The sequence below is a fragment of the Silurus meridionalis genome, chromosome 13, assembly GCF_014805685.1.
Source record: "Silurus meridionalis isolate SWU-2019-XX chromosome 13, ASM1480568v1, whole genome shotgun sequence".
In the NCBI taxonomy this organism is placed as follows: domain Eukaryota; kingdom Metazoa; phylum Chordata; class Actinopteri; order Siluriformes; family Siluridae; genus Silurus; species Silurus meridionalis.
Window position 1 is genome coordinate 19,582,629 of NC_060896.1, and position 22,351 is coordinate 19,604,979.

The 22,351-nt window shown below is 37.2% G+C and overlaps 1 protein-coding gene across 3 annotated transcripts in view; it reads left to right on the top strand.

Moving 5' to 3' along the window:
* The first annotated feature begins 3,169 nt into the window (after nt 1-3,169).
* The window catches only part of LOC124395544 (golgin subfamily B member 1-like), a 51,477-nt gene continuing 32,295 nt past the window's right edge, over nt 3,170-22,351 (top strand). For 2 of the 3 annotated variants that reach the window (XM_046864116.1, XM_046864118.1), the window contains exons 1-14: nt 3,170-3,322; nt 11,335-11,395; nt 12,113-12,253; nt 13,246-13,392; nt 14,031-14,159; nt 14,242-14,409; nt 14,641-14,808; nt 15,637-15,759; nt 16,113-16,226; nt 16,385-16,637; nt 18,147-18,262; nt 19,532-19,649; nt 20,345-20,436; nt 20,584-20,743. In XM_046864116.1, the coding sequence (XP_046720072.1) occupies nt 11,351-11,395; nt 12,113-12,253; nt 13,246-13,392; nt 14,031-14,159; nt 14,242-14,409; nt 14,641-14,808; nt 15,637-15,759; nt 16,113-16,226; nt 16,385-16,637; nt 18,147-18,262; nt 19,532-19,649; nt 20,345-20,436; nt 20,584-20,743 (1,774 nt within the window). In that variant the 5' untranslated portion in view covers nt 3,170-3,322; nt 11,335-11,350. Of the gene's footprint in view, nt 3,323-11,334; nt 11,396-12,112; nt 12,254-13,245; nt 13,393-14,030; nt 14,160-14,241; nt 14,410-14,640; nt 14,809-15,636; nt 15,760-16,112; nt 16,227-16,384; nt 16,638-18,146; nt 18,263-19,531; nt 19,650-20,344; nt 20,437-20,583; nt 20,745-22,351 lie in introns of all 3 variants that reach the window. The other variant, XM_046864117.1, reaches the window with a different exon arrangement.

Genomic DNA, 22,351 nt, shown 5'->3' on the forward strand with positions numbered 1-22,351 from the left:
CAGAGATGGCAAAAGTACATACATCCTTCACTTAAGTAGAAATACAGATACTTATGTTTTAAACACTTTTCCACACAAGTTAAAGTGAAGAAGTATGAGTGCTGACATGTAGCTATTATTACTACCTTATTGGTGTTGTGCTGGTAACTGGACCTCACATCATATTAACATATTAATACAAAAGACTTTCGAATGTTTTTTTTTTATAAATGTTTCCAAGATGAACATCCACCATATTGAACACAAAGCAGAGCAAAAATGATGACGATCAGGTGATAAGGAATGTCTCTTTTCTCATTCATGTTTACATCGCCGACTCCCTCTGTCTCATCACGTTAACTACAATTCTCGTTGCCTTCTGCCACGCTTGTTGTTAGCTTTGTAAATTAGCCTACGCTAGTGGTGTGTAATGGCCAGGAAATTATAAACCAGTGGTAGGTTGAAAAAGACACACAATGATAACAAATAGGTTGATGGGCTGAAAATGGTTCACAATGATAAGAAAACATATTAATCATGTCAACAAATAGATTAATGCTAAAGTAATGAACCTGTTTTGAAAATGTAAGAAGAAGAAAGTGAAAAGAAGAAAAGAAGAAAAAATTTAATAAATGAAAGTAAAAAAATGTCGGAAAATAAACAGTGAAGTAAAGTACTGATACCAGAAAAATCTACTTAAATACAGTAACAAAGTATTTGCACTTCATTACTTCCCACTTCTGCAGTGTGAAAATCACAGGAGATAAGCAGTTTCCGAAATGATCAAAACACCCCATCTGCTACCAACAGCCATGTCACAGTTAAAGTCACTGACTAAAATCTTTTCACGTTGTTCATGTGAATATTAACTAAAGCTAAAGCTCATTAACTAAAACTTTGTATCGGGATGATTTTATCAATTTTGCTGCTGCCACATGATGGCTGATTGGTGTTATAGGTGTGCAGGTGCTCTGGTTAAAGCAAAGCATGAGTGTGTGTTTCCTTTTTCCCAAATGCAGTTTCTCAAACAGGAGCAAATGTGAAACTCCACACAGGTAGAAACTTGAATTCGAAGGATCAAAACTGCAATAGTAGAGATGTAAGGTGGCAAATTTACCCCTTGATAACCAGTTGAGGAAATATCTTTTGGAAAAATGGACTTGATTTAGTGAGCAAGTTTCTATCGCAGTTGCTAAATATTTATATCATCGATACCTTATGTCTTTGTTTGTTTTTTTATGTTTAGGTTTTGCTTCCTTTCTCAGATTTTTACTGCATTTCACTGCATGTCGTACTCTGTATGTATGTGTATGTGACAAATAAAATTTGATTTAATTTGATTTGAGTTTCCTCACAGAAAGGAACTAATAACCGAGGAAGGGAAGGAAAACACAGAATATTTGCAATTTTTAAAATAAGAAGCTATAACTGTATTTTTTGGAAAACATGTTTTACTACATCAAATTGCAACCAAAATCAAAGATTCTACATCACTTACTGACATGTTTCTTTTCACTGTGTACTGTACCGACTGTATATGATATATTTATATGGTATTTATCGTACTATTTGCATTGATGCATACATTTATATATCACGTGGAGGTAGTAGTGGTAGTAGTAGAAGGTAGTAGTGAAGAATCAAGCCATTAAATAAACATTTGAGATGCGTTTTTCCAGACAGATTTCATACAAACGTCTTTTATTAGCTATGCTACTCCTAAAAATTACTACATTTCGCCATCTAGAGGTAACCCAACATCAATACAGCATCAAATTGCTGTGTAATAAGAAATTTAAAGCTGGTAAGTGTTGTGTGACATGTTGTGTATTGCTATTCGATCAGAGTGTTTGTCACTTTATTTCTTGTTAGTGTGGCTTCACCTTACTGCCACCTAAACCGTAAAACAGTCAGAAAATGACATTGCATGGTCTTTCATTTTTTTACCCAGGCACCAGTTAAATGTCCTGCTGATCCTATCCACAATAAAGTATAGCACTCTTGATCCCGAAACTCCATTAAATTTTACTTTGGTGATTAATTGGTTCTGTCATAAACACAAGGTTCATTTGAAGAATTGCAGATTGCATGAACAAGTCGTTATGAACAAGTCGTTATGAACAAGTCATGGCCTTCGTCCCAGAAGGAAGCCTCTTCTGAAGCTGGCTCACAAGAAAGCCCGCAAACAGTTTGCTGAAGACAACCTGTCCAAAAGTATGAATTACTGGAGCCATGTCCTGTGGTCTGATAAGATAAACTTTCTTTCAGCTTCTCCCGTTAGGGGTTACCACAGCATATCCCCCACACATTTGATTTGGCACATGTTTTTACACTGGATGCCCTTCCTAACACAACCCTCCCCATTTATCTGGGCTTGGGACTGGCACTGAAAGTGGCTGGAGTTGATTTCCTGACCAGGGATCGAACCTGGGCCACAGTGGTGAGAACACCGCATCCTAACCACTAGACCACCAGGGAACCTTGTGGGCTGATAAGATAAGATAAGATAAACTTGTTTGGCCAAGATAGTGTTCAACATGTGTGGCAACGCCCTGGTGAGGAATACCAAGAAAATTGTGTCTTGCCTACAGTTAAACATGGTGGTGGTAGCATCCTGGTCTGGGGCTGCATGAGTTCTGCTTGTACTGAGGAGCTGCGGTTTATTTAGGTAAACATGGATTCCATCATGTACTGTGACATTGTGAAGCAGAACATGATGCCCTGTCTTCAGAAACTGAACTTTTCCAACATTATAATGACCCCAACCACACTGCAAAGATGACAACTCCCTTACTGAGGTAGTTGAAAGTGAAGGTGATGGAGTGGCCAATTATGTTTCCAGACATGAACCCTAGTGAGCAACATTGACACTGTAGAACGTTTTTGCTTGTTTTTAATTTATTATTTAATTGTACTTTATTTTCTTGTAAACAAATTTAATCTTCTGTGTTTGGTTTTGTTCCGTTACAGTTTATTTCAGCCTGCTTTTAATTCACCAAAAGTGTCTCTTGAATTTGTTGTTTGGTGCAGTAATTAATGACTTTCCTGCAAAGAAATCTAGGCATGTTCAGCTTTATATATAACAATCTATTTATGTTTATGCTAATGAGTATATATGTTATGTTACAGCAGCGCCCCCCAACGTGTGTCCCGGCCACGGAGCGCATGTTTAGCAGGGGCAGTTCTACGCATGCGCAGCACACGTGTTTGTCCACATGACGAAGATGGCGGCGATGAGTGCCCGTGATGATGTCTCGGAATTTTGACCGTATTTGCGGAAACACAAGCGGGTAACGATTCAGCTGCGGAAACATATTTCGCCCTCTATGATCCTAAAAAGCAGGTAAGCGCCAAATCTTTTCTTGTCAGTAGTGTCCCATGTTCCACGATCTCCAGTTCGCTATTATGATAGCTATTTAGATAGCTGAATACATTAGTTTCTTTTTTTTTTTTTTACCTATCCGTATTCGAGAATATTCCACCCCCGTTGATGGGATTGGCTCTCTATCAAGTCGGGTCAACTGATATCCAATCATATCATCGCGCGTGCTGTAAGAATGAGCCAATCACAGCCAAGTAGGAAGAATTTGTCGCAAACTGGGTGCGAACCTGTTTGGGATTTCAAGATTAGTCACTTGCTTCTCTATTTAAAAACTGTTTAGGAAAATAAAATATTGGGTAGATAGATTATTTAGGCTTCGTATATTTTATTATATTTAGCTATTATATATATATATATATATATATATATATATATATATATATATATATATTTTGTTTGCATTATATATATTAGTAGTATAATCAGTGGTTAGCAAGGCAGGTACTATGTTATGTTTAAAGTGTCACGACCTAAATCTTATTCCCGTTTGCACAACATTATAATGCCATTTTAATTAAAATAGTTTTAATAAAATAAGCTTAAATGGAATGACGAGAACTAACTATCGAACCTGTTTTCTTTTAAACCCACGGGTACCTATTGTTTCATTTTTATCCGGTTCAGCTTTTCTTCATATGAATGCTGCCCTTGTTTTCCCCGTGTCTCCTCCTCAGCTTGAGCTCATGGTGCTGGTTTCATTTCTCAGAAAATAAATATCATGCAATTTGCCTGTTTTAGACTCTTGAATTTGTAAACAAAACACAAAATCCTTCAACATTACAAATTGTGTTTATTGTAGTTGCATAAGGGGGGCATTAGACTTTGGATCAGAAAGGTGTGGGTGTAAATCCCTGCCATGCTGCCACCACTGGGCCCCTGAGCGAGGCCCTGCTTGGTTGTATTAATGAGATGTAAGTAGAGGTTGACCGATTAATCGGTACGGATAGTTGATTACTGGCGCTATCAGGCAAAAATCCATGCTGATAGTTTATATAAAGCTGACGCCGTACACAGTGAAATGAGACAACGTTACTCCAGAACCATGGTGCTACATAAAACAACATAGCAGTACAATGTGCAAAAGAGAGACCCATAAACAAAAGTGTACCTTTTAAACGGTGCAAAAACGGCAATAACTGCATTAAGGAGGTGCAAAACAGCATGTTAACAGTATAATATGATTAATATGATATAATATGGGTGGTGCTGAGGACATGGATGTGTACGAAGTTAAATTAGTATTGAGTATGCAATGAGTTCAGGTTGTAACAGTTCAGTAACACAAATGTTGAGTGAGCGAGTGCTCTGCGTAAAGGTGTCTGTTAAATGCGTAAATATAACCTGTGATTTCTTAGATAACTGTTATGGGTGATGGATCTTTTTCTGCTCAGACATCTTGTATATGCTATTTATAGCAAATCAAAAACGTTCCAGATTTGACAAACGTTTGTATGTCGACTGCCGAGGACAATTGCTTGTATATACCAGCATAACTGGTATATACAAGCTAAAGTAAACTGGTATATACTATATACAAGCTAAAGTAAACTGGTATATACTAGGTAAAGTTTTGAAGTCTGTTACGCTTATTCATTACATGGATTTTATGTTTCTATTTAAACAGCGAACCAGGGAACTACTTAAATCTGTGGCCTCCGATTTATCCCGGTTTCTAAATTGGATCATCTTGAATGTTACCGATCGTAGAAACCAGTTAAGTTCTTTGGCATGCCCTTCACCACATATGTAGTATTCATAATGTCATAATTTAGACTCCTTTCTCAGCGCTTGTAGCATTTCCATAATTTCCTTTCATAACTGGTTTAACTGGAATATAGCAGAATGTGTGTGGGGGTTGCTGGGGGTGTGTATTGGTGCATTTGGTCAGCTGTGTTTATTTTAGTAAATCATGTGGGATTAGTTGTGCCTGCTTGTGTGGTATAGTTTATTTCGGAAGCATTTCTATGTCCTGAGTTAGGTTGTTGAGTTAATCTTTAATTTAGACATTTTAAAGTGTATTATAAAGCTTATAGTAGCTGCTTGTTGAGGGATGCATGCAGGGATTTCTCCTTTGAACAAATTCACTCTCGCTGGGTTGTTTCTTTAAAAAAAAAAAAAACAAGAAGAAAAATAGCATTTGAGTATGCAAGGTGAAGCAATTTGTGTAAATTAGCATTTGTATTGTATTTTACAAATGGCAAGTTGACAACCATGCTTTAAAAAGTCTATATAAAATATAATCATGTTCTTCTTCTTTCGGCTTCTCCCATTAGGGGTCGCCACAGCGGATCATCCGTCTCCATACCCCCCCTGTCCTCTACATCTGCCTCCTTCAACCCAACTACCTGCATGTCTTCCCTCACCACATCCATAAACCGCCTCCTTGGTCTTCCTCTTTTCCTCCTTCCTGGTGGCTCTATACTCAGCATTCTCCTACTGATATACCCCTATAACATATAATAGTATTGTTAAATAACATATACAATTAAAACCATTTCTTTCGGCTTCTCCCATTAGGGGTCGCCACAGCAGATCATCCGCACGTTTGATTTGGCACATGTTTTACGCTGGATGCCCTTCCTAACGCAACCCTCCCTATTTATCCAGGCTGGGGACCAGCACTAAGAGTGGCTGGGGTTGGTTTCCTGACCGGGGCTCGAACCCGGGCCGCAGTGGTGAGAGCACCGCATCCTAACCACTAGACCACCAGGGGACCTAAATAACATATATAATAAAATTTTGTTTAAAAAAAAAAAAAGCACAGATATTTTGTTAATTTGTAAAGCTATAAGCAGCTAGAATATATAATTAATTTAATTTCATATCATAATTATATAATATACCCAAATTAAATATACAAACATTGAAATAAGCATTTGAACATAGTAAAGCCGCAGTAAAACTTTAGAAAACGGGTTCACTGTTGTAGTAGACAAATGGTATAGAAAGAGAATGAAACGGAGAAACACAGCAAGCTAACAGGCTTGAAAAAAAAAATGCACTGGTGTACAAATGCATAATAATTTGCTGAAAACCACAACAGTGACTAAAAATGTAATTGTTTACTGCTGCTATTTGCTTTAAGATTTAGTGTTTGTTCGCACCGGTTTAATTGAATCCATCACTGTGTTGTGAGTGAGCTGATTGTGCAACCTGATGCTCGTGAGTCACCACAGAACAGATCCGAACAGATGCGACTGTCCCGAAGTTACAAACACACAGTTTACACAATAGCACTTCATTAAACTATACCATTTTCACATGATGAGGATTATACAGTTTTGTCTTACCGTGCTGATGTTTCACCTTCGTCCCTGACACCAGTTTTTTGTTTTGCGTGCATGTGCATCACTCTAAAACTCCCATCCCACGTAAAGCGGAGTCATGAGACGCATCCTTTTTCCTGCTGCCGGTTGACCCTGTACCCTCCACCATTTTTAATCGGCTGTGTTATCTTGTCACGCTAACCCAGAACTTGAGCAGCCCGACTATTCGATAACCGCATTCGTTAACAATGAATTTCATTATCGGTTATTATCGCTAAGTTGTTGCAGGCGTTGTTTAGGCTATTATCAGTTGTATATAATGTTTCTGTGAAACTCTTTTTTACTTTTGGCCTTAAGTAGTTTTTTCATGTGACTGCCATGCTGTAATCCAGTTGGGTCTAACCACCTTCGCAGAGAGACATTTGCCGGTTTTTAGTAGAAGATCCGACAATGACCCGGCTCAGCTTGTTACAGACCTAAGAGGTGACTGTGATGTTAGCATAAAAGATTTGAACCTGTTTGAGCAGAGTATATACGTAGATGAGGTAAACGAGCTGGAATGATGAATGCCTCTCGCACACATGAGGCGATTTCCTTTCCCGTTCATTGCTGTACTATGAGGTCGGCAGTAGCCATTCCTACTAGTTGCCAGAGTAAATTTAAATAGTGGGTGGCATGATTTACCTTTAACTAGTCGGTTTTCTTGCAGCAAAAATGAAACACACTGGAGGGAGGGTGTATATGAATAGCATATGTTCTACAAGGAGAAGGAAAAGTGTATATGTATGCTCTTTGCCATTAGTGGTGAATGCACAAGCACCCACACACAGAGTATGGACTGGTAACATGACACATGGAATGAAAACAGAAAACAAACTATCTGCTGGTTGGAACCACAAAGTTCTGCATGGTCACACAAAGATTTTCCAACTCTGCTATTCGCTTCACCTCTTGTTTTTACTGGGTGGCTGTTGAAAATGAAAGCTTTTTCTCTTAATTGTTGGTATTGTACAACGAGGTGACTGGTTATCACCCAGTCCAATGAGTGGTCTTACCAGGCTTTCCATAGAAAACAAAAAGACTTCACTTCATGAATATATACAAGTCCATAGTTATCTGCGTGAATGATGTGCTCGCATGTGCCAGTAACCAATGTCATGAGGACTAATAACACCTCCGAACCAGGACAAACACTGGCTCGTAGGACGTCTTCAAATGCGCTATAATAAAATTTTGCATTCACTTGAACTTGCCGACCCAAACTTGTTCCAGTATGGCAATGCCCCTGTGCACAAAGTGAGCTCCTTAAGATCTGGATACAAGTCAAACTAATTAATTGTCATTTTATTGCTTAGTGTTTTGACCTTTTTATTAAAACATTACTATAATATTGCTGGGTTTTTTTCTTCCCTTTCGGGTTTGAATAGTCCTATTTTGTTCATTAATCAAATCTGTGCTGAGGATGTTTGTGAAGATTATTTTACAGTTGAAGAGGTCCCTAATACTCAGGTGTGAGATTTTTAAAAGCTTGTTTTCAAATGTTTTCTGAAATACTATTTATTTCTGTTATACTGTATAATGTTACTGACTTCCAATGAAATTTTAATTTACAAGCTGCTCCTACAAATAAACACATTCCTTCAGACAGTTCGGACTGATCATGACTGGGTTTCTGTTATTCGATTGTACTTAGTTTTTCAATAGTGGACAAACAAATATCCTCTTAACTCCAATACACTTACACTTGAACATTCTTAGATTGGAACGTTCAAGAGTAAATATGCCAAAACTCACACACACACACACCTGTATGTTAATGGCCTGAAGTCTTCTCCTTTTTTTTTTTCTACATTTTACCTGTAACGCAGTCTGTTTCTACCGGTGCTTTACGCTCTCTTAATATCTCTCCCCCCTTCATATTTCTCATCAGTCTTTCTACTTGTACACTTCCAGTCTATTTGTCATTCATCTCAAAACTAGTATGTCTGCTTTTTCGATTTCAAATGATCTTTCAAGCATATGAAATGGTTTCAAGCTTTGCGACTGGCTTGGTCAAGCCAACATCATGGTGTGTTGTAACAAAACATTACCCACCTGGTTTGTAGTTAAACTTGTTGCGATTTCGATAATGAATGAAAGACACTTCAATTGTTTATTTTATTTTCACTTCCAGTTCACCTTATTTCTGTACACGTTCCTTAAACCTTGTTTTCAGATCTCTTTTGCTCTCTCTTGCCTGATTAGCTGCTTTCAGCTACATCATTTATTAATTGTGTATGCGTGGATAAGTTGCAGCAGAGGATCTGCTACAGAAGCCACTCTGGGTCATGTCTTAAAGAAGCTGGAGTTGTTGGATAATGGATCGGTCCAGTGAAACACTAAAATAGAATACTGGAATATTTTACTATTGGATTACTTTAATAGAATATTTTATCATGTAAGATTTTGGAGATGGTTGAGGATCCATGAGCAGAAGATATTTATATATTTATTTATATATACAGGGAGTGCAGAATTATTAGGCAAATGAGTATTTTGACCACATCATCCTCGTTATGCATGTTGTCTTACTCCAAGCTGTATAGGCTGGAAAGCCTACTACCAATTAAGCATATTAGGTGATGTGCATCTCTGTAATGAGAAGGGGTGTGGTCTAATGACATCAACACCCTATATCAGGTGTGCATAATTATTAGGCAACTTCCTTTCCTTTGGCAAAATGGGTCAAAAGAAGGACTTGACAGGCTCAGAAAAGTCAAAAATAGTGAGATATATTGCAGAGGATGCAGCAGTCTTAAAATAGCCAAGCTTCTGAGCGTGATCATCGAACAATCAAGCGTTTCATTCAAAATAGTCAACAGGGTCGCAAGAAGCGTGTGGAAAACCAAGGCGCAAAATAACTGCCCGTGAACTGAGAAAAGTCAAGCGTGCAGCTGCCAAGATGCCACTTGCCACCAGTTTGGCCATATTTCAGAGCTGCAACATCACTGGGTGCCCAAAAGCACAAGGTGTGCAATACTCAGAGACATGGCCAAGGTAAGAAAGGCAGAAAGTCGACCACCACTGAACAAGACACACAAGCTGAAACGTCAAGACTGGGCCAAGAAATATCTCAAGACTGATTTTTCTAAGGTTTTATGGACTGATGAAATGAGAGTGAGTCTTGATGGGCCAGATGGATGGGCCCGTGGCTGGATTGGTAAAGGGCAGAGAGCTCCAGTCCGACTCAGGCGCCAGCAAGGTGGAGGTGGAGTACTGGTTTGGGCTGGTATCATCAAAGATGAGCTTGTGGGGCCTTTTCGGGTTGAGGATGGAGTCAAGCTGAACTCCCAGTCCTACTGCCAGTTTCTGGAAGACACCTTCTTCAAGCAGTGGTACAGGAAGAAGTCTGCATCCTTCAAGAAAAACATGATTTTCATGCAGGACAATGCTCCATCACACCGTCCAAGTACTCCACAGCGTGGCTGGCAAGAAAGGGTATAAAAGAAGAAAATCTAATGATATGGCCTCCTTGTTCACCTGATCTGAACCCCATTGAGAACCTGTGGTCCATCATCAAATGTGCGATTTACAAGGAGGAAAACAGTACACCTCTCTGAACAGTGTCTGGGAGGCTGTGGTTGCTGCTGCAATGTTGATGGTGAACAGATCAAAACACTGACAGAATCCATGGATGGCAGGCTTTTGAGTGTCCTTGCAAAGAAAGGTGGCTATATTGGTCACTGATTTGTTTTTGTTTGGTTTTGAATGTCAGAAATGTATATTTGTGAATGTTGAGATGTTATATTGGTTTCACTGGTAAAAATAAATAATTGAAATGGGTATAAATTAGTTTTTTGTTAAGTTGCCTAATAATTATGCACAGTAATAGTCACCTGCACACACAGATATCCCCCTAAAATAGCTAAAACTAAAAACTACTTCCAAAAATATTCAGCTTTGATATTAATGAGTTTTTTGTGTTCATTGAGAACATGGTTGTTGTTCAAATTAAATCCTCAAATAAAATTAATCCTCAAAAATACAACTTGCCTAATAATTCTGCACTCCCTGTATATTGCCAAAAGTATTGGGTCACCTGGTCATAAGTATGGTATGTGCTTTTTGAGCATTGCATTCCACATTTAGTCCCAATTCCCTCCACTCTTCTGGGAAGCTGTTCCACTAGATTTTGGAATGTGTTTATGGATATTCTTCTTTCTCTGTTTGCGGCTGGGTTGTCAAATCTGAATTTGGATTTTTGAAGGTTTTCTTGATTGATCTTGATTTTTCTTGCGTTTTTTGGGTGGCCTTGTTCATATCTCGTCGGGGGTTCGTAGGTCAGGGGTTACAATGTTAGAAATGGTTAAAAAAAAAAACAGAAAGGCATGAATTTACAAACAAATACTCCATGCAAACGTCAAAGCACAGTAGTTACATTTTACAAGACATACAGAAAGGCCAAGGTTGGCAGGACTTTGCCTTGATATAGCATGTGTGAAGCTTATAGACTTTATGAATGTTGAATTAACCTTAAATTGCTAGTTTAGTACTCAGGTTAGGGATGGTTTACAGGAGTTATATTGTACTGTACTGATGAGACAATACAATTCTCACCTCTGATAAAAGGTTAAATATCTTATTACAAAAAGTTACAGAATGAAGCGATAGACGAGTTTAAAGAAAACTAAATGCTAACAGAGTTCTTGTGTGTCCTTTGCATTACAGTTTTGAGATCTAAACCATGCTGAAGTGGTTCGGCTCCGACGACGCCGGCGCTTCACCCGGAGTGAGTAACAAAATCAGAAAATATGCTGAATTTCATAGAAAGCTTGTAATGCAGTGCTTTTTGTTTAAAAAGTGTTGTAAATATGAAGTATTTATTTTGTTGTGTTGTATTGTGCTTATTCCTGAATAATTAAAGCCATATACTGTCGTGTTTATTTTTTGCTTATATATATTTTCTTTGTACTTTGTTTAATTGACAGTATTTTGTTCTAAATGGATATATGATAGTCATTAATTGTAATCAGAACCTCCGTATCGCTTCCGATGATTGTTTCATATCATTCAATATCCCAGATTTAGTGCCATGGCCTGTGTGATCAGGATATTACAATATTTCCATGTCACTTATACGAGTTATTAATAATTCTGTTTGTATCCAGCTTGATAAATGAGGCCCTTTATACTTAATGAAATAGAGGTTAGAGGAAGTCATTCATGTAAAAAAAAAAAAAAAAAAGTGGATGTGTCTGACATATATTGCCATATTTAATCCTTTATATTACTACACATAATTTTGCAAAGTAGTACCAAGATTGATATCCATTGCCATGGCTATAATAAGTAGATCATTGTCTGTCTATTTTTTACTCTCTGAATTTAAATGATTACATTTTTTATTACATTTTTTACTTTTTTTAGTTTTAAAACAGACTTGCATTGAATGCAATACACAATTATGTTTAACATCCTTGTTTTTGTCTCTCTGTCTCTCTCTCAGGCCAGCAATGAGGGAGGTGTTAACCCCTCTCTCTCCGAGGAGACGGAGCGCTTGGCTCAGATGGAGCAGCTTGTGTCTCAGTTGAAAGAGATGATCCGAGAAAAAGATGCAGCTTTAAACACAAAAGATGAAAAACTCAAGGTGATCAGCTATTGATCACTACCATATGGATACTTATATTATTATTTCTTCTTCAGTACAAGCTGAAAATAATTAGCACTAGAGCCATGTGATGTTGATTACCACCCAGAGTTGTAACCACATTTCCAAATGTCATATTATCTCCTCACCACCACCACCACCACCACCACCACCACCCGTTTTCATCAAGTCAGTTTGAGTCATAACAGCTTTAAACATGTCAAAAAGTCAAAAGCCCTCGACCCCTGAAAACTTGGGGCTTTAAGTTACAGCTTAATAAAAAAGTTTTTGCAGTCGGGTAAAATGGAACATGCATGATGAAATAGAAAATATTTTTTTTTTCCATCACGCCATCATTTTAAAATAAACTACGAATTTAATATAACAGACTAGTTGTCTGTAAATATTTTGGGTAACATTCTATTTATAATAAAATATCAATCAATTATAATCAATAACAAATAAAGTATTGATATTTGTCACATTTTTTTTTTCAGTTGTTGCCTTTTAGATTGAAGCATCAATCCAGCTGCTGTTTTGCAGTGCACTGTGGGTATATTATTTGGTGCAGTAGTGTATAACACCTGTGTCGGGTTGCTGTCAATTTGATGGCGTCATTTTGTTGCCCATCATTATATTTGCTCTACAGGATAGAAGCCCATGAACGCACACAACCGTTCCTGCTTTATTCGATAACGTTTCTCACAGTCGCTTATCTATCTGGAATGAAGAGCAAAGTACAAGGGAAACACAGCAACAATAGAGTATTATGGTTATTTGCAGACTTCTGGGCTGTCCAGTTAATCTGTCAGTGTTGTAAGAAATTAACCAGGGTGAAATACACACATTCAACAGCACTTTATTTAGTAATGCAGCTCCAGCACAAACCTGAAAAGTGTATAAGAACACGAAGCTGATGTAAGGTAATTAGTGTTACATTTATAAACCATTAAAATGATTCATTATTTTCCCCTCTTACTACACTGCACAAGGCTGAAAAAGAGACGTACGAGGCGAAGCTTTCGAAGATGCGGCTCCAGAACAAAGCAAAGGTCACGTCTCTAAACTCACAGCTGGAGGAGCTGAGAAAACAGCAGGGGGAGCCAGTGGGCAAAACCGCAACACCACAACTCAAACGGGTAACGGTGCTTATTATCGCTTCTATTTTCCACTTTTAACAGAGGGAATTACTATGACACGTGACTAAATTATTTTGTCCCTTTTATTGGGATGTAATGCTTTGTTTTGGATTTCTGTTTTGATTGATAGATTTTTTATTTTTTTGCAATATGGATCAAAGCTGAGAGCTTAAACTCACTTTATTGTCTGCATGATAGTTTAACTTTCTGCCCAATGAGGGTCAGGTTGAGGTTCATCCAGCACTCATAGTTTTTAACACTTTTTTTTTTTCCGGCAGTTATCGTGTCAGAACCGTTATGATTAGACGTAAAGTGCAGTCTCAATAGACTGGAGAAGGGAAGTCACTCTGTGAAAGACACTTTGACTTTGCTGAAAGAATTCTGAGATATTTTTTGTTATTTTCACAGCTTAAATACGTGTTAGAAGTGCTGCCTCTCTCACAGCGTAGTTTTTACTTAAAAATACTTAAAAAAAAAAAAAAACAAACAAAAAAAAACAATTGAGGCATTACGGATAGTCTAATCCTTTTTTCGCTTTGTTTTGTTCAAGCTTTTTATTTATTTTACATTTTACAGTCGGTAAGATTGCAGTGGTGTTGGATAAATCATTAATGGCTTCTGATAACTAATGTGTATAGATTGGAAGTGGAGATTCGGGGGACTCTGAGCACACCGGAGCCAGCAGAGGGAAAATCTTGTTGCTTAAAAGGAAAGTGGAAGACCTTGAGCAGCAGCTTGCACAAAGAAACCAGGAGCTGCAACTGAAGGTACAGAAGCTTTGCCCATTTAATATAGTTGGTGGAAAAAATAGACATATTTTTGTATCTCAATTGTAATTTTACGTATTAGACACAGGAGCTGGAAGCCCAGAGGGGGCGCGGTGCTGAAATGGATGCCATGTTGGTGGAAAAGGATAAATGCCTGGCTGAGAAAGAGGACTACATCATTCACTTACAAATGGCTATTGGTGGAGAGAAAGCAGTTAAAACAGTGGAGGAAATAACACCGGAAAACAAGGCAAGAAACACTTTTTACCTTTTTGTTCAACGTATTAACAAAAAACCAGACTGTATTGCTGAAGTACGTCTTAGTTTGTTCTTGTGTACACTGATACCTCACACAGCTTAACACTTGGTGTTTAAATAGTTTACTATTTAATATTAAGGGGCAGCTAATGAATGCGAGTATGTTGTAACAGAAGTAATTATGTGATTGAGTGATAATCATCAATGCGCTTTATTATTTCAGGAATCATCAGTGCAGGAGCTGCAGATGCTGGTGAAAAACCTGACGAAAAAGGTCGGAGATGGAGAGGAGAAGTACAGTCTCCTAAAGGAGCAGAGCGACAGCTTCAGGGAGTTGCTGGTCACAGAAAGAGCTCAGTTTGAAGAGAAGGAGAACATGTACAAGCAAAATGTACGATCCACTTTTCACTTTTTTTTTAACTGACTCCTAAGTACACCATTAATCAGAGAACTGTACTGTGGTAGAGAATGAGATGACAACGAATTGTTCATAAATTGGTTCATAACATTTAACCATTTATCTCTTGTATCAGGTCATGCATTTCGCTCTCAATTAGTCATTCATACAAGTTTGTTCATAGCTTATCATGCACTATTCAAGCAATCAATATTTGTCTTTCATTCATCCATCATGCATCATTCTATCAGGTAGTACCACAATGCACCAGGCTTGTTGTCCATCCATTCTTCCGTCCATCCATTCTTCCGTCCATCCATCCATCTGTCCATCCATCTGTCTATCCATTCCTCCGTCCATCCATCCTTTTATTCAGTCAAGCCCGTCTTTGCCATCTGTTTGTCATGTACCATTCAGTCAGGCAGTCCAAAACTATCTATTCATCCAATTATGCATCAATCCATTTTTCTATCCATTCATTTATCTAGCCACCCAGCCAGCCATCATGTACCATTTATTTAGGTAGCCCTGTACTTGCCATGCATTCATCTGCCCATCTATTTTCATCCATTCTTTTATTTAGAAACACTTGTCTTTGCCATCTCTTTAAGTTCCTGCTGTCTATCCATCTAGTCATATATATATATATATATATATATATATATATATATATATATATATATATATATATATATATATATATATATACCTACCTCCCTTTTTAGTCATACTTCCCATAATAATGTATTAGTTAATCTTTATTTATTTATCACAGATTTAGCAGTTGTATAAAACCAGAAATCTTTGTGTTTTTTGTTACAGATCCAGACATTTAAGGACATCATTTTACAAAAAGACCACAGATTAACGGAGATCAATCAATTGCATGAACAGGAGCTTTTTAAACTTGCAGCAAAGTCAGATGCTAGTGCAGATCTTGAGCAGGTAAGAGAAGTCATTTTGGATAAATATAATATATATATAAAGAAGTTATGTGTTTTTGAAGAACATATTGAGGTTCACACAGATTAAACAAAAATCACACATTCATTTGATCAGCGTCTAACAAATGTATTCAAAGGTGTGATGTGCTTTTTAAACTGCTTTCCCCAGTTTTATCAGTTAACAGACATCAACTTTATAGCCACACAAAACCTATTAAAAAAGCCAAAAGAGAACATCGGTGCTTAATATTGGTGATATCCAGGTCACTGCATCCTGCTACAGATAAAGTCGAATGGGTGCATGTTCAGTGTGCAGTGGTTTAATGCTGCATCTCTTTGGTTTGACCTTTTCAGCTTTTAAAAGCTCTGAAACAGAAACTGCACGAAAAGGAAGAGGTTCTTCTGGGGAAAACCCAGGTGATCGACGTCCTTCAGGGAGAAGTGGATGGAAGAGATCAGCAAATCCAGGTGAGGACACGGACACAGCGTACATGTTGAGACAATTCCAGGAAAATGGCTTCTCTGAATGATTGGGTCAAATGATTTTTTTAATTAATTTAAACTAAATTTAAAGACTTTATTGCTTCTTAAAGGAATGACTGTCTGACTTGCACCCTCTTGTAAAGGAGCTGAACGAGCGTTCGAGACGTCTACAGAGCGAGAAGGAAAACCTTCAGTCTAAGATGGATGCCGAGAAGCACATCATGCGTACTCAGGTTCGAGACCTCATGGAGAAGCACCAAGAGGAACTGAAGAAAGTGACGGAGAAATATGAGAGGGAGATGTCCGAGAAAGAGATGATGTCCTCCACTTTAATCACCACATCTGCAGACTTGCCCGTTGACCCATCGATAAAGCAGAGACTCTCAGATCTTGAAGGTCATTTTTTTGCATGTACTCTACACTGCTTGGCTAATAAGTTTCACAGACACGGGTCATTTCCTGACACATTGCCTGCATAGTGTATAAGGTATGTGGTTTAGGATGTGTCAGTTATTGGATTCTCCAGAACACTCCAGTTCAAGCTCTTGGTTTATGCAGTTTCTGACATTGAATGAAGGTTATAAGAAGTGGTATGAGGGTTATAATTATAAGAAGAATATTGCTAAACAAATGGGTGGTATCTCTTTCCACCCTACTCAAGATTATAGAAAGTAATTCAGGCGGCATAGTTCTGATAGTCAAGTCAAGCAGGCTTTTATTGTCATTCCAACCAAACACACAACACAACACAACATTAATACAAAACTACACAAAACAACATTCCCCCAGAACCAAGGTGCTACATAAGACAACACAAATTAATACAAAACTACACAAAATAACATCCCCCAATTAATAAGGTGCTACATAAGACAACACAAATTAATACAAAACTACACAAAATAACATCCCCCAATTAATAAGGTGCTACATAAGACAACACAAATTAATACAAAACGACACAAAATAACGTTCCCCCAGAACTGAGGTGCTACAAAGACAACACATATTACTACAAAACTACACAAAACAACATCCCCCCAGAGCTAAGGTGCTACATAAGACAACACAAATTAACACAAAACTACCCAAAGCAGCGTTCCACCAGGAATAAGGTGCTACATAAGACAACACAAAAGTCATAACGAACAACATATGTGCAAATGTGATATACATGTAATGTTATTGATTACTGATTATTTAACGTTTAATTGGACTGCTCTTCTTTTAATGTAAGTACATGGCACTTTTAAAAGTGTAGTACTATCTCTTAAGGTTTTGTTTAATAATATACTACCTGAAAAGGTTTAAAAAAAAAAAAAGCACATGTATATGGATAATGTATTAAACTACAGCTACTACTATCCCCATAACTATAACATTGTAGTTAGCTAAATAAGCAGACTTCAGACTTCAAACAATTCATTTATTTTTGACCAATGAGCACTGGCTGTAATTAAAGCACTAGAATGATAGAACACAAGAGAGCGATAGGATATTAGCATCATGATCAATTGTAACAATACATTTCTGAGATAAGGTTATAATAGCTTTTGTTTTGTTTTTTAAATAAACGACAAGTATTTAATAATATAGAGATAAAAAAATACACATTAAGGTTTGAGACACATAACTGCAACACTGCTGGTGTGCTGCTGGCAGTTTGAGAGCAAACCTATATGCTGTGATGCAGATCAAGTGTGCTTGTATTGATGTACTAGCTAAGCCTTATTAAAAACAGACCAGTGTCGAGCCCAGACTTGATTGGGCCATTTTGGTCAACTTATCACCTTGAGCAAGCGTGACTTGAACAGGCTTGTTGTACACAGATGTTCGTTTTGCTCTGAATTATGAAAACGAATGCGTAAATGTCTCTTGTTTATTTGTATTGTTCTTTTTTTTTAGCCCAAGTCAAGCTAAAGGCAGAAGAGGCCAGCAAATCAGAGGCAAAGTTTTTAAAGATGAAAGCCTGGTCCAAATCCCGCACCCGACAGCTGGAAGACGAGCTGAAGAAAGCACAGGTTAGATTTGATCCAACTATATAACAATAAATTACTCTGCCTTTAAGTATAATATAATTATTCCTGTCTTTGTGTAATTACAAAGTGTATATATACATATATACACAAACACATTTTATGAATTTTTTATATATATTTTTTTAAGATGCATTCCTGTTTCTTTTGTTTATATGCAACAAACTGGTTAATTAAAACAGATTTTCTTTAGCCAAACAAATAAATAAATGTACAAGCGTTAAACTTAAAAAAATCTCTTACCATAAATAACAGCTTTTATACTTTCTTGCCATCCTGACAGTCTTTATTCATTTCTAATAATCTTTCTGAGCTTGTGATTCAGTTCATCCAAGAGCAGTCCAATAGGATTTAGGTCTGTTTGCTCTCTAAAAAATAATTACAGAGTAGACTAGAGGTTGACCGATTAATCGGGCCGATTTTTTTATTATTGTTATTAAATGGGCTGATTTTGTAAATGTATTTATTTATTTATTTTATTAATCAGGCCAATTATTTTTTTTTTTTATTAACTCGTTTCTGCTGCAAATTAGAACGATTATTAGACAGGCGCATCTGACACATCAAACCGTGCGTAACTTCAATACCAGCAGGTGGCAGTAGTCTGTATTCCACGTCCAAAGAAGGGAACCGGAAAAGAAACATCTGTGAAAATATAAAGCAACAGTGTTACTGACTGATTCGTGTAGCTTTTATCAATCATGTCTACTAAATTACAAAGACAAGAGCAAGAATTACAACAAGTGAGTTCTGCCCCCTGTTTAGTTTTTTCTTGTGTCCTCATTCGCTAAGCAGAATAGTCAATCGGAGTTCTCTTTCTCACCGTTCTCTTTTTCCGCCGCTGATTCGGCATAAAAAAACGGGCAAAAAAAAAACTAAAGCCGACCGACGATGTAATAAATTATAAAATAGTAGTGTAATGTTGGTCCAGTATTGCTTTCACCTCGAATACGTTACACCAAACATTTAAGCTTCCACCTCCATGTTTGACTGTGGGTGTGAGGCAGCCTGCGAACATCTTTTCTGTTCTCCATCTAACATAAGTTCTTTTGTTAGTGACAAAAATGTCAAATGTGAACTCATCTGTCCACAGAACTTTCTACTGGCCATTCACAGTCTAATTCTTGTGTTTTTGTCTTTAACCCAGTTTGTTGTGTAAAAAAAAAAAAACTACAGGAATGTTTTCCTGTGTTGTGTGACTCTTATCTAAATACCTTGCCGCCTTCTTTCTATCCTACGTGTTCGACCTGCCAGTGTGAAAATACGACCCCAGATGTAGACGCACTCCGCAGCCGTGTTAATGCACTTGAGGAGGAGCGAGAAGAGCTGCTGTGTAAACTCGAGCAATACGATGAACTTAAAACCAAGAATGGTAAGAAGCAAAAAGAAAGGAAGGAAACGTTGCTGCAAAAAGCTACCAAATCCAAATATTCTTCTATTATTACTGCATAAAACACGCATAACTGTTGCACACAATTGATTTTTTTGTGGGACTGGGATACAGGACCCTAGTCTGTTCACCAAACCCAAATTATCAACCTGAGAGCTAAAAATCCATAAGCAATACAATAACTCTTTTTTTTTTTTTTTTTTTTTTTTTTTTTCTTTTTAATAATTCAATAAAAAAAGAAAAAAAAAATCATAGTTTCAGTATTTAGTAAAATTACTGTTGGCACTTTTGAACTGTAATGAAATAAAAACCTCATGTTATTGTGTTTTAGCAGGTCATATTTGTCTTCCCCTGAACCACAAAAACATCTAATACTATCTAATACAAAATTGCTTAAGTATTGTTTTTAACATATATCCGAAACCCTGAAGTTTATTGTCCGTTAAGTTGAATTCAAAAAAAGACATTAGAATAGATTTATAAAAAATGAGATTGTATCGGAAAGGTGATTTTATATTATATGCTTTCTTTCATGTTTGTGGTCTTATCGTTTAAATACGGTGGTCAAAAATAAATGCTCGCTTCATATACATTTATAGTTATAATGTATGCATGTGAAATGGCTCATATATTTTTTTTTTTTTGTTTTATTTTTATTTCTTTGGTTATGTCTGTAGATGTTTTGGAGGCCAAGCTGGTGGTTTATGAGGAACAGCAGAGGAAAATGCAGGCAGACTTGGAACAGGTCACCAAAAGAGCCGCCTCCCAGGTCAGACATTTGTACAGTGTGTAGGCTGTTAGCAGTCGGGTTTGTGTCATCACGTCCTTCAACAAATCAGATTTCTGTTCTGTGCAAGAATACCGCACACTGGATTAGATGAAATATTGCTAAAAAAAACAGTGATGTCATCTGCAGGCGAGTGAATCTGGAAGCATGGATGATGCTCAGAGTCAGGTGATGGAGTGGCAGGATATGATTGCCATGGTGGCTGAAGCTGAAGAGTCACGGAATCAGATCCGAGAGGAGAAAACCGCACTGGAAATCCGCATGAGCCACATAGAGGAGGAAAGAGAGGGTGAGAAGAGAGTTTATAATATTTTTATTATTATAAACAGCTTGTAATAATAACAATAATAATTAAAATAATAATAATATCTGCTGTCTGAAACAGTGCCTAGTTTCTATTCTTTGTTACAGTATGAACAATTCTTGATTGTCATATCCAATATGGCGATTTTTATTTTGCGAATGATTTTTTTTCTTCTTGTTTCTGGATAATTTTATCCATGATGGAGGATACAATCCAAGCATTAGCATTAAATGTTGAAACCACAAAAGCTCTTACAAGTTGTGAACAATATATATATTTTTTTTCTTTAGATTTTTTCATTCAAGGGTAAAAGCATGGTCCCTCATTTATGTTTTCATTTTCTCTCCACCGTCAATGAGCTGAGCATTGGCCCTGTGCCTCAGCCCCATCACACCTCGTGCCCGTCATCTCCCCCATCCCTCTCTCCCTCCCTCCTTGTGATTGGTTCAGCCAAAGAGAGCCAAACAGTTTCCCGTCAGTTTTGTGCATGCAGGTTTCACTCAGCATCTGTCTTCCTGCTGTACTGCTTCCTGTTTCCCATCATCCTTTTTTACTTGTCCATGCGGAAACAGAAGCAGTACAGCCGAGGTCGATGTCTGGCATCATCATTTTCTTTATTTCATCTTTCTTCCCCCCGACCCCCTTACATGTCTTTATTTATTTCTGATGAACTCTTGTTGACCAGGCCTGGCTTGAAACTCGCCTGCTGTTTAACACTCTCTAAATGCACACCATGCTTTTGGTGTTGGTGCTCTAACAATATCTGAATATGCATGTGCAGATATACAATATTAACATATTTTAATGAAAGGAATCAGCCCATTATTAAATGTCTATGTATTACATTGTCGAAAGCAGTCTAGTCCTATTTAATACATAAACCTTGTTAACTGTTTATATAAGGAGAATTTGGGCATCATTTTGATATACATAAAATTTGATATATTAAAAGAAGAACTGAATATTTAAACTAATTATAGGAAAGTTGGCATCTTACAGTGCAAATGTATTTATTTTGTTCCCATATTGGTATTTCACATAGTTGGTCTCTTTTCCCTGATTGGATTAAGCTAGATTTACTGATCATATCTTTTCACATGATTAATTTGCCGCCTTTCTTGGCGCCATGCATAAGTCATCATAGCATATTTTTCCCTTTCAATGACTTGACCGCCTAGGGCCTGGCGATGTTAAATTCACACTATTAACACACTTTTTTTTAACCACCTGTTCATGTACTCATTCTAACATCACCCTTTTTAATACTATATTCTGCTTTTATACTTGATATGATCCAAAATAACATGGTGCTTTATTGCTTTTGAAATTCACTATCCTCTTTCCAGAAAATGTCTCTGAATTCTTGATGCTGTTTGAAGAGTCTGCTTTAAAGTCTGAATTAATTGAAAAAAGTGGTGAATAATGTTTAACAGTATATATGTTCAAGTATATATTCCTGAACAACAAGGACCAGCTTTATTTGCTTGCCTTGGTTAATACTGGATTACACATGTATCCATTCAAATGTATTAATATTTATACAGCAGCATTCTCAGTTGGCAGTTTTATTGGGAAAGAGCTACGTTATGTCTA